This window comes from Trichomycterus rosablanca, chromosome 11 (genome assembly GCF_030014385.1).
Source record: "Trichomycterus rosablanca isolate fTriRos1 chromosome 11, fTriRos1.hap1, whole genome shotgun sequence".
Classification (NCBI taxonomy): domain Eukaryota; kingdom Metazoa; phylum Chordata; class Actinopteri; order Siluriformes; family Trichomycteridae; genus Trichomycterus; species Trichomycterus rosablanca.
The window spans coordinates 20,932,061-20,944,564 of record NC_085998.1 but is presented as its reverse complement, the minus strand read 5'-3'; the positions used below and the strand labels follow the sequence as shown (position 1 = coordinate 20,944,564).

At 39.7% G+C, this 12,504-nt stretch overlaps 1 protein-coding gene across 4 annotated transcripts in view; it reads right to left on the bottom strand.

The window, feature by feature from the left end:
- gnao1a (guanine nucleotide binding protein (G protein), alpha activating activity polypeptide O, a) overlaps window positions 1-9,162 on the bottom strand; it is a 162,090-nt gene extending 152,928 nt beyond the window's left edge. For all 4 annotated transcript variants that reach the window (XM_063005288.1, XM_063005290.1, XM_063005289.1 and 1 more), the window contains exons 1-2: window positions 8,659-9,162; window positions 8,430-8,472 (exon numbers count right to left, since the gene is read on the bottom strand). In XM_063005288.1, coding sequence (XP_062861358.1) covers window positions 8,430-8,472; window positions 8,659-8,776 — 161 coding nt within the window. In that variant the 5' untranslated portion in view covers window positions 8,777-9,162. The remainder of the gene's footprint in view (window positions 1-8,429; window positions 8,473-8,658) is intronic.
- Window positions 9,163-12,504: the final 3,342 nt, after the last annotated feature.

Here is a 12,504-nt window from a genome sequence, read left to right as displayed (position 1 = left end):
TTGGTTGATATGTTTAGGGAGGATGGTTGCCCATCTATGATGGATTCCAAACATCCAGAATTGGAATTGGGAAAGTCTGGTTTACACAGAGTATTTAATCCATTTAGAATTTGCCTGCATAAATACTGCCTATAAACTATGATTTTTAATAGTTAACTATTCTGCTGTCGAGAAAGCACCACTACAGTAAATTTTGCATGTCAGGTTAGAACTGTACCTTATGCAAAGTGGATGCAAAAAGGCAAGCTGCTATGACAACATAGTAGTCAATTAAAAATTCCCAGCAGCATAAAGCATGTCTGTATTTAACCCCCATTCTTAAGCTTAGAAATGCCATACACGAAAAGGTCTGATGTTTAAATGCGACTGTAGTAAGTGTCTGTGGACAAAAACGAATGAAAGCATTTGTCTCAGCTTAATCAAATCCAATGACATCAACTGTGGCACGCCCCAAATGTTTTATTATGAAAGACAGATAACAGGAGAGAGAGAAATAATATATAATAATATGTATAATATATAAATAATACATATATTATTTAAATAAATAAATAATGTATAGCACCATGCATTTCTAGACCATGCAGCTATTTTTCTTATGAATTAACGTATATCTGTGCCCACAAGACTGGCTTTTGACCACTGTCTGGACCAGTTGCATCGCAGTTGATAAAAATGTAGAAAACCACCACTATAGAAAATATTTGTTTGAATTCATGGGCAGCAATCCAATATTTCATATCAGTGCATATTGTTGCATCATGGAACTTCCTTCTGTTTTTACAAGTCAAAGTTCCCCCTTCCGCATACAAGTGCATGCACGCACACGCATGCACAAACCCAGACACTTGCAACAGAGCGCGAGACCTCAATGACAAGTTTATGCTAATTGTATCGTTATCTTCACTGTGGTTATTAACGTGCTGCCTTCTGGGAGACTCACGTCCTTATAGGCTAGAAACAAAAACAACAATAGCATACAACTCCTATTTACATCTGCACACGCTAAGAAAGCTTAATCACATGCTCACAAGGACAAGATCTTTATATGTTCACGTCAGAGTCATTATGGGAAATTAGGTTTCTGTTTACGATGTGACTCAAATCATTGACATTTGATGCATATCTCATCATATATTTAGCACTTTAGCATGCAGCTTGCTTTTAAAATGTCTAAAAACAACTTTGTACTCTACTTTTCTCGCAAACTGGTAAAATGAACAAACCTCAAGCATACATTGTGATTTTAAAAAAGATGATAACTAAGCGCCCAGGTGGTGCAGCAGGATATTCCACTAGCACACCAGCGGCGAGATTCTGAACTCCTCGGTTCGAAACTTGGCGTTGCCACCGGTCGGCTGGGCGCCATCTAGCATGGGTAAAAAATGGTTCCACTAAGAACTGCACGCGAGTCGGAGGATGCGTGAGTAGCAATATACCCACCTTGACTGCAATCAGGGATCCCCCAGCAGCGGAAGACAAATTGACTACGCTATGCATAAATGCATAAATAAAATGGAAAAAAAAGATGATTAACTGCTGGATCGTACAGCATCGAATAAAAGCTGACATCAGTTTCCTCTACATTTACATTTTCGGCATTTAATAGACGCCTTTATCCAAAGCGACTTACAGTACAGTTACAGTATACAGTCTGAGCAATTGAGGCTTAAAAGCATTGCTCAAGGGCCCAACAGCAGCAACCTGGCAGTGGTAGGGCTTGAACCAGCAACCTTATGATTACTAGTCCAGTACCTTACCCACTTGGCTACGGCTTGCCTCTAGAACTCCCAAAATTGATCTGAAAGACTCAGGCTCTGTTTCCTATAAGTTATCATCCCTATAAGCTATATGACCTATCATTCACTACTAAAATAGATCCCTGTATTTTAGTAGTGGATGATAGGGCATAATTTTGTGTGTGTGTGTGTGTGTGTGTGTGTGTGTGTGTGTGTGTGTGTGTGCTGTACATTAACACACTGCTTTCAAATAGATGGCAATAGTGCTTCCGGAAGAGGAGGATTTTTTTTTCTTTTTTTAACACAGCCTCAGAATGATTTTTCCTGAATGTGGGATGCTTGCTTAAATTTCCAGAAATCACCAATTAGCTCATGCATTTTAGCCTTAGTGTTAGCACTGTAAACTTAATCTCACTGCCTTAATACTAACATCTGGTCAAAAATGTCCTTAGTGTAAACATTAACAGTTGTTAGCAAGTGCTTTAATTCATACCAGTTATAAAATACTAAACAATACCAAACGCCTATGTAGAAGAGCAGATAGCTCTTTGTCATTGCCTGCTTGTATAAGAATAGTCTTTATGTAGAAGTCTTTTCAGATCACATCTGCCCTGGAATGTCATGCAACTGACCTCCAAAGACAATTCAATTATGCTGAGAGCCTCAGTCTACCCAGCTGTCACACAAGTGCCACGCTCCAGGTTAACAGTGGCATAAGCACAGACTATTTATAAATTAATAAATCAGGTTTTGGTTGAGATTTTTCATGAATGACTAAACTTTTTTAATTACCATTACTCATCGTAGGACAACTGTATGAAATACGTCATGATTAGTTGTCCTTTGCAAAATAGGTATTCAACTGTCTTCACACACAGTACAAAAAAACAAAATGCCAGCTTTGTTAAATCACTACTTCTATTTAAAAATCTATTTCTATGTATTAAATCTATTTCTGTTTATTCATTCATATTCAGTATAATGTATCTTCATCACCCTGATGATGGTGGGTCTGCCAAAAACCCACAAGGCAGAAATACACACTAGACAGGGAGTCCATCCATCACAAAAGTAATACACACTGACCCGTTTACTCCCTAATTATAGTGGCAATTTAGAGTAGCCAAACCACCTTTGAGAGGAGACCAGGAAACCAGTGTATCAGTAGAAAACCCACAGACATGGAAAGAACACATTACAGATAAAATAGGTTTCCACAGACATGTTACTGGTTCTAAACATTTTACACCACTAGCAAACAGCAAGTGTGTCAACATTAAAAGTAGGGACAGTGTTAGCCTAGTGGGTAGAGCTTTGGGCTAGCAACTGAAAGACTGAGAGTTCAGACCCCAGCTCTGCCATGCAGCCACTGTTGGGCCCTTGAGCAAGGCCCTCAACCCTCTCTGCTCCAGGGACGCCGTATATGTATATATGACAAATAAAGGCATTCTTTTCTATATTGTACACATGTTCAATAGTTCTGCAATTTCCTTTCAGGGATCAATAAAGTAATCAATCTATCTATCTATATATCTATCTTTAAGAGTGCTGATTCCTTTTTACGCAGAGACTTCAGCAAGAGCTACAATTCAGTCAAACTGCAACTTTATTTCTATTAACATTAATTAAGTCCCACAATTGCAAGCGAAGGGTACCAATTTTTAGATGACTTTGCAAACACCTGACTGCAGACATGTTTGACCATTAGGAGGTAAACGGGTGGGGGATTCAACCCGGCAGCGAATCGTCCCTGTCAAGCCCACACAGCCGGGGGAGCCGGGGGAGGGGGTTGCCGACGCAAGCTCTCAGCCATGGTCGGGCGCTTTGAGACCGGGCGCATAAGCAACCTTAAGACTGTGAAAGCCGCTATATAAATAAGGTGGTGCGCCGCGACCGGCTCCAATTCGGCTTGAAAGGGTCAGGTGGTGATTCCAATTTGGTGTTGCTTTCGCATTCCCTGCCACTAACACCGTCTCTCTATGGCCACAGAAGTGCCCAGTACTGTAATGTGTTACGTGCACAGTATGAACCGGCTGCTTCTTATACACCACCCGATAAAGAAGAGTTTTACCACGCATGCAGAGTCATGCCAATCTCCGCATTAATCTCCACAGTGTTCAGCCAAGGCTTCAGCCAGACATGACATGGCTTTACACAGCAGCAGACAGGAGAATCCCTCGCAAGACCTCTCTCCCACAAACACTGCCAACTGTTTTCTCTGTTGGGCCAATTTCTTCACATATTTAACCTCACATGTTTAAGTCTTAAAACTCCAGAGGTTTTATTTAACAAACTAGATAGTGCATTATAAGCTAAAAGTGCAAGTAAAGAACAAACCTAAAACAATATCATATTAACTGCTATGTGCTAAGTACACAATATTCCACAATAACAAAATTCAATTACATTTATTATGCCTTATGGAATCCGTTATTACTTGTCCTTATGATACATTACACTTCTAGAAATGTAAGATTAGCTGGCTATATCTATTATAAAAGCTTGTTGGTTTTTAATGCAGTGCCGCTTGAGAGCTGAATGTCTCGAACATACAGTAGCTCTTTTGGGCCTTGCACTATACACACAAAAACGGACAGGAATTTTTAAAACTAGGAACATTATAAGATTATGCATTCAATGTTAAGCTATAAAGGCTGAGCCTTTAAAATTAGCCTGATGCAGCCTGGCTATTTAATACAATGACATTGCACACGCTGCCTATTGAAAATAAACATTTGAAATCTTAATCTACTGCCTATAATGGTTATCAGAGGTCAGCTTTGAAGGGCTAGCAAATCTAGGAGGTCTGACTTACTGAAAAAAAGACAAACAGATGACGGTGCACAAAACAGTCCACACTGGCTTAACTGCTTATTAGGTAGGAACACATCTGGAATTTGACTGTTTGACATGACTTTTATGTGGCAGGACTGGTAAGGATATACATTGTTTTACTGAGTGTGTACATTACTGTGATGTGTGTGTGATGTGATCCGTGTCAAGTTAAGTGTTAACTGTACAGAGTTAAACACTCTTGGCCTACACTTGGCTAATAACAAACAGAAGCAATGCTGCCAGGGGGAACATGCACCGTAATCACAGACTTTGCTTTAACGTCACTGCCTCCCTCACACACGCATGTCACATGAGCACTGCTGTTTCACGCTAACGCACACTTCTCAGTTTTAGTCAGACTGGTTTGCCACTTAGTCAAAAATTATTAAATCTTTACTATAAATCCAATCACTAGACAGCTGATTAGGAGAGATACACACATCACTTACTCATTATCACCATCACCATCACCATCACCCTCACAATAGTCCCAGTTGATCAGCTTTCACTGAAGTGATAACACATCAAGTAGTTTATTTACTTATTAAAGAATTTACGAGGTGTGTATTTGTATTATCTCTTGTATGTTAATGTAGGCAGATGGTTCAGATTTTTTATTAATCTGCCTGTAGTTCTCAACCTTCCATTAAATCGCCTGCACACTTGAATACAAGTTAATGTACCCCAAGTCCATCCATACATGCATCCAGCACTGCAGTTTGATTATGGAATTGCAGGATTGTTCACTGTTTTCATCTGGTGGTTAAATTCAGTACTATAACTACAGTAGAATGCAGGTTAGACATAACCGCAGCCTTAAAAAACATTAGTCCAGGTAAAAAGTGCCCAGTTGAACCAAGTCACCTGATACAACTGATTAATCAACTAAAGATCAACACCAACAGATCAAGTAAGTAGAATCAGGTGTAGCTTGTGTTCATTCTGAAAACTAGCAGCCGCACTGGCCCTTTGTGGATAACCCTGTGTTCACACTGAAGAAGACTGAAGCAGCAGGTAATCATTTACTTCCACAAGAATAAAACCATAAGCAACATTAATGACCTGCTTCCTTCATGCTTAAAATGTTTACAGGTAACCACAAGACCATGTGTACAAGCATTGTGTAAGCTTTACACAGCTATTTAACAACTACAAAAATAGCTATTTGACCAACCTAGTACATGATGTATGACAATCCCATAATACAATGCAACTCATGAAATTTAAGCTTATGTCACTTAATGATTGAGTATCAAGGTATGGCCAAAAATAAGTGAACACCACTACTAATTATTGAGTTCCTATGTTTTAGTCAAGTGTAAAAACAGTCGTGGAAAGACCATTTCCTGCTCTTTACTGTGCCCACTGTGAACAAAGCAAGATCCATAATAACATGGTTTTACGAGTTTGGTGTGGAAAGTTCCAGTGTCCAACACAGAGCCCTGACCTCAACCCCAGTGAACATCTTTAAGATGAACTGAAACCTTGACTATGAGCAAGGCCTTTTTTAACCAACATCAATAACTGATCAATAACAATAACTTTTGACTTAATGGCAACATATTCTCACAGACACCATTATATGGAAAGCCTACCTAGAAGGGCAGAGGCTGTTAGAGCTGCAACTGGGGCATCTAACACCTAAATAATAAAATAATGGCCATCTACACAGACATGATTAGCTATATCTGAGAGGAAAGAGGGGAAAAGAGAAATGAAACATTGCAACTTTTAGTTCCACTTTATACAGCATTCAACGACTTTTTTCATGTCTGGAAAGACTACTATTACTGCGTCTTTTTACCATTTAAGATAGATAGAAGATAGAATAGAAGATAGAACGCCTTTATTTGTCATATATACATACACAGGTGTACAGTACCACGAAATTCTTTCTTCGCATATCCCAGCTTGTTTGGAAGCTGGGGTCAGAGCACAGGGTCAGCCATCATACAGTGCCCCTGAAGCAGAAAGGGTTAAGGGCCTTGCTCAAGGGCCCAACAGTGGCTGCATGGCAGAGCTGGGATTCAAACTCTCAACCTTTCAGTTGCTAGCCCAAAGCCCTACCCACTAGGCTACCACTGTCCTAAAAAAAAGCTGTCAATAATGTAATATATAGACATTTTAAACTGGCATGGTAAATTATTTTTATGTAAAGTGTATAGAGACACTCCATGAACGTCTGTACTATCTTCACAAAAGTGACCAAATCCAATATGTGTAATGATTCATTTAGTTTTAATATACAGACAAGCATATGCCCACAAGTTTTTACAGTAATAAACTTAACTTGCTGCAGTGTTATAATCATTTCAAAGCATTTGTGGTAACATTAAGGTACAGATACAATAGAGGTACATGTCAGAAATGTAGCCATTCAAACCGTTAATTTCATAGCTTTCAACTGGTGTCCTATTACTGTGTTATTAGTTCAAATTGCTCGCCTTAATATTTCTGTTACACGCCAAGGTATTGTGTTTTATTCACACAGAAATCATCACAGTATTCACCCAGTAAATTGTCTGTAACACCCACTTAAATATGCATGTGTGAAAAGGGCTTAGGATTGGGCACTGCTGAATGAACACAGGGTAATCAATCTCTAAACAAATGAACAGAACACCTTTCACTTCATTTTGAAATTGATTACTGGTTATTAATTGCTAGATAACTAACCAGTCGTTTCGTGTGTTTCAATTCATAAAATCATAAATCCTACTACTGTAATTTCTCTTTCCAGCAAACCCGAGCATGGAAAAACCCGAGAAGCCGAAAAAAGCCGAAGAAAGTCGAAAAAGCACGACGACAAAGGGGCGCTACTGGGCGCTGTCCACCAACCAAGACGCCTGAAATTCTGCTTCTCTTAAGCAGTTTTTTATCACACATTGATAAAAAAAAACGGCATTGGGAATTCCATTAAACACATCCGTTTCTTTTGCACAGAAGCCTTAAAAAAGCAGAAGCAAAGCCACATGATATTTAACTGTCTGAAACACTACTCAAAAACCTGTCATTTTTCAAACGCTGGATAATCATACTGGAAAACTGCCCCTCTTGTTGTCTCTGTAACTGTACCTTTTAAGCTTAGTAACAGTCATTAGCTTAAACACGTGTTCAAGACTAATAAAGTAACGTTTTTTGATTGTATTATAATTGCCCATACAGTGTATTGCATCAGGCTCGTCGATAAATGTCAAAGCTGAGATGAAAATGAAGGCTGACAAATAGAAAATGTAACCACATATAATAGCATAAAGGAAGCGCCAATCTGGGTGGCTTTATGGATCGTATGATCGTAGGATCCTGATTTTTTGGTTGTGATTGCTACATGAACATTGAAAATGAGCGATGAAGGAACTCGGGTGTTGTCATTCCCCCCTCTGCAATTCCCTGCGCTCATACACAACCTGCTCACACAAGGCCTGGCACACCTTTCTAACACGCACACGCACAGATTTATTTCTATCAAGCACTTATTACCTTTATTATAAAGATCCGTTCCAATCGTGAAGGGGGGCTGACACGCTGTACTTAATTACAGCCAAATGTAACGATTTTATTCAGATTATCAGTACATAGTGTAAAAGGTATATCAAACATGTATCGTGTTAAATCAGGGTGCGGTAAATGGGAAAGGAATCGGCACCATTTTCGTGATCAGGACAACTAGATGGATCGTGGCACTGCAAGGTGTAGCAGGAGCATCTCCATATTTCAGGGAGAGGCAAAAAAGCTGCTTGAAAAAAAAATGGCGGAGCGTAGATTTCGCCATCGGGCAAGAAGTGGATGTGCGTGTGCGCCTGATCAGGGAGTGCACATTAAGCGACAAATAACGATTCAACTGGGTGCACTTACTTCATCTGTTTCACGATGGTGCTTTTCCCGGACTCCCCAGCCCCTGCAGAGATCAAACACACCAGGGAATAAAGATTGCGGTTATTTAAAGATAAGATCGAGATAAGATAAGGCTAAATTTGGAGTGCAAAAATAAATAAATAAAAAATACACTGTGGCAAATGAAATGGCAAGGTGGTTAGGCCGACAGATCATGCCCATCCCCACTAAGCGGTGCATTCATGATTACCTAGCAGCAGCAGTTTGACATCCCTGGCCGCAGTGATTCCGTCCTCCTTCAGGTTCTTCTCGATAGCTTTGCTCCTGTCCAAAGCCGCTCTCTCTTCGGCGCTGAGTGTACATCCCATGACTAGACCAAGCCTCGAACTACGTTCCAAAATAGGCAAAACGTGAGGTGAAAATAGCTAGCAATCCGTTTTTTCCACTTCAATCTTCTTCCCTGTCCCTCTCCTAGGCTGCCTGGCTCTTTCTCTCTCTCTCTCACCCTCTCTCTCCTTGTCGGCGTCTACAGCTAAAGCATTAAATCCCGCTAACAACGGCGTGAGGTAACGGTAAGACGTTAACAAAACTCTGTCTTTGTCGTCTCCTTAAATTTAGTTTTTTTTTTCCTTAAAACGCAGCTAAGGTCCTGTGTTCGTCAAGTTAAAATTGACCGTTTTAATTCTATATTTGTCGTTACTGGGCGGCAGCGAGCGCTCGCATCGTTCAGCTTGTTCACTAATGGAAGGGTCGGCGAGAGCGCGCACTGCCGGTCTTGCCACTGTTGAGTAGAAGTGTGTCATTTGTTAGAGTCGGCTCATTGAGTCGGATCTTTTCAGTGGACGTTGGGAGCCGACTTGCTACTAACGTCTTTTTTTAGACGACTTAGATTTCAAAAACAATCTACAATCTAGCATTTTTACAAGAAATAGAGAAAACCTAATTCTTAGAGTTATATCTACGTGATTTTTTTAATAACTACTAATTTATATCATACACAGTGTATTATTATACATTATTGGTGGTATTGGTGTGATGTACAGCACTTTGGTCAACGTAAGTTGTTTTAAGAGTGCTTTATAAATAAAATTTAGTTACTATTATATTTAACGTGCATTGTAATTAACAATACTTACACATTAACACAACTGTTGCCAAAAGTTCAAATTGCGTTAATGTAATTTGTGCTTATTTAATAATTATTTACACATAATTAAAAGACAGATTAAGTTTTATAAATTTAAGTAAGGAGTCCAGTCATCCTCTACTGAACGAAGAGCCGTTTGTCATGTAAAAGAATCACTTCTTATTTGCAAACCGAACCAATTCATACGACTCACTAAAAAGATCCAGAATGCCCAACACTGCTGTGGGGCAGGAGCACGCTGACGTCAGGGCCGAGCAAAGCGCGTTCACGCGATCACGCCGTTAGAAACAGGCTATCCTTGCCGTGTCCGAAATGGCTCCACACTCCCTATTCCCTACGCACTACATAGTGTATTACAGCGTTCTAACACGCCGTTTAATCTACACTGACATGTCACTGTGATTTGAAGATTTCATTGTGCGGCGAATATTGTACATTAGGCTTTTAAACATGACTTAGCTTTTTAAATAGTGCCATATGTACTAAATAGGCGTACGCCGTTAAGCAGCCTGCACACTGGATTTATGGCCGGCATGCAAATTAATTAATGAAACGTTATTTTCTTTATGTAAATGAATAATATTTACTGTCATATTCAGGACTTTCAAAGACAGAATGAAAAATAAGAAATGTGCTTAATACAAAGGCTGGTTGAGACTGAATAAGAAACACTTAAAATTCACACAAGGTGTGGTCGCCAGCCGAGAGCCGACAAGCTGTAACATCGTCACCCAACTGAATTAACACAAATCACTCCTGACTGGGTCCATCCGACAGCTGATCACGTGATCTAATCTACTGACAGACAAGTGCAGCGTTCAAGATGACGAGCAGTGTTTGTTAAAAAAAATGATAGAAAATAATGCTGCACAGTGTGAAGTAAAATGGTTGTGTTGCTTTGTTAGTAGCTATTAATAATAGGGTGACTTCCTGTTGCAGAGTAACAGTTGACAGTTGTGAATCTCTAGAGAAACGAAGACTTTGGTTTATTATTTTTAGGATTATAAAGGTATATTAAAATACAGTACTTTGAATATAAACTACTGAATACCTAAACAAACACCTTTTAACCTTGGTTAAAGGTTTGGAGGCAGCCTAGGACCTATCTTCTTTGCTTGCACGAACATTTCACCAAGTCATTCATATTTCAGTCATTGTACTTGTTAAATATATGTATTAGAAGACCCACCACAAACAGCATCTTCCTCCCCTTCCTTACCCGCCAAGCCAAAGCGCCACTTGTAAACGAAGCAGAATTTTGACTCAAGCAGTACTGGAGAAACAAGAGAAAATGTACAAAGCTGTGCTGTGCATAAATGGTTATTTGAAAGAACTAAATACCACACAAAGAAATATGCAAAACGTTTAAAAGTACAACATAGTCAATGAAAATTGTGTAATGCACTGGTTCAAGCTGTCTGGTTTTTGTTACTGTTTTGGCTGAATAAGACATTTTCAGAAATGTCCAATTAATTTCTGTCAACGCGTAACTGTAGCAGGTGGAATGCTTACATTGGGGTTTGGCGAACTGAAAAGCAGATTGCCATACTCAGGTGGAAATGTCCTGTTCCATCACAATGTTGTGCAAGACTCTGCAGGTCAGTACTATTCTGCAAACTTTCACTGGTTTGCTGCATCCAAACACATCCAGTGGTCTTTTAGATTTCTGTTAGTGGACTCAGTAACTGATCAGGTTTTGTGCATGGGCATCATTATAAGCCAGCTCCTGTCAACTTTGAGGGTTCATCAGTGGGGTCCTAATCCATGGTGTCATGGGATAACTGTTGTCTCCTTAGGTAAAGAAAATGAGAAGATATTGTGACACATACTGTATATGAATAAACCTACATTATTCTAGCCCCTATTGCAGACTTATGAGCCAGCTATCCCTTACAGCGCCACTCTCCAAACATCTGTCGACTGTCATTGTGTTGTGAGCCTTCTGGAGCGAAAGTTGTAGTTCCTTTAGTGTGAAGGCTTGATTGTATGGTGAAGTCAATTTATCTATTTGTGTTCGGATGATTTGAAAGTCTGGGATGGAATTGTTGTTCGCTGAGGCTTTTTAGAGGCTTCAGTCAGCAGTTCTGTAATTTCTTCTTTAGTGGCTGTTCCATCTTCGTGTTTGGGGCAGGTGTAGCCTAGTGGTTAAGGTGCTGCACTAGTAATGAAAAGGTCGCTGGTTCAAGCCCCACCACTGCCAGGTTGCCACTGTTAAGCCCTTGAGCAAGGCCCTTAACCCTCAATTGCTTAGACAATATATTGTCACAGTATATATATTGCTAAATGCAGAAAATGTAAATGTGTTTGAGGTTTTGAATTTGTGTTTCTTCTTTATTTTTTATCTTATGTATATGTTCCAAATATGTTGCTGTTAGGAGTGTTTGTTATGACATTATTTACAAAGGATTTCCAGCTGTGTCTTTTAGTTGAGTTAATTACTTTTCAGGCTTTGGCTGTGATGTTGTGAAGGTTATTCAGGTTTTCTGTTGTAGGGTGTAAATTGATTGCTTTCTCTGCAAGTTTGCATATTTAGATTGCACGCCTGCATTCGTTCTAAGGAGGTTTTTCTTATAGTCTCTTGAGCTAATTTTCTTACTGTAGTAGTGAACTATTCAGGCAAGTATGTGCTTTGTTTTGGCTTTGAACTATTGGCAGAGGTTTCTGAAGGCAGACCATTTACATTTACATTTTCAGCATTTAGCAGACGCTTTTATCCAAAGCGACTTACTCAGTGAGCGGAACACAATGAGCAATTGAGGGTTAAGGGCCTTGCTCAGGGACCCAACAGTGGCAACTTGGTGGTGGCGAGGCTTGAACCGGCAACCTTCTGTTTACTAGTCCAGTACCTTAACCACTGAGCTATCACTGGCCCTACTGACCAATAAGCTTTGTTTAATTTCCATCTTTGTGGTACATGGGTAAGTTGGGGTTTTGTTGGAGTTATAACTA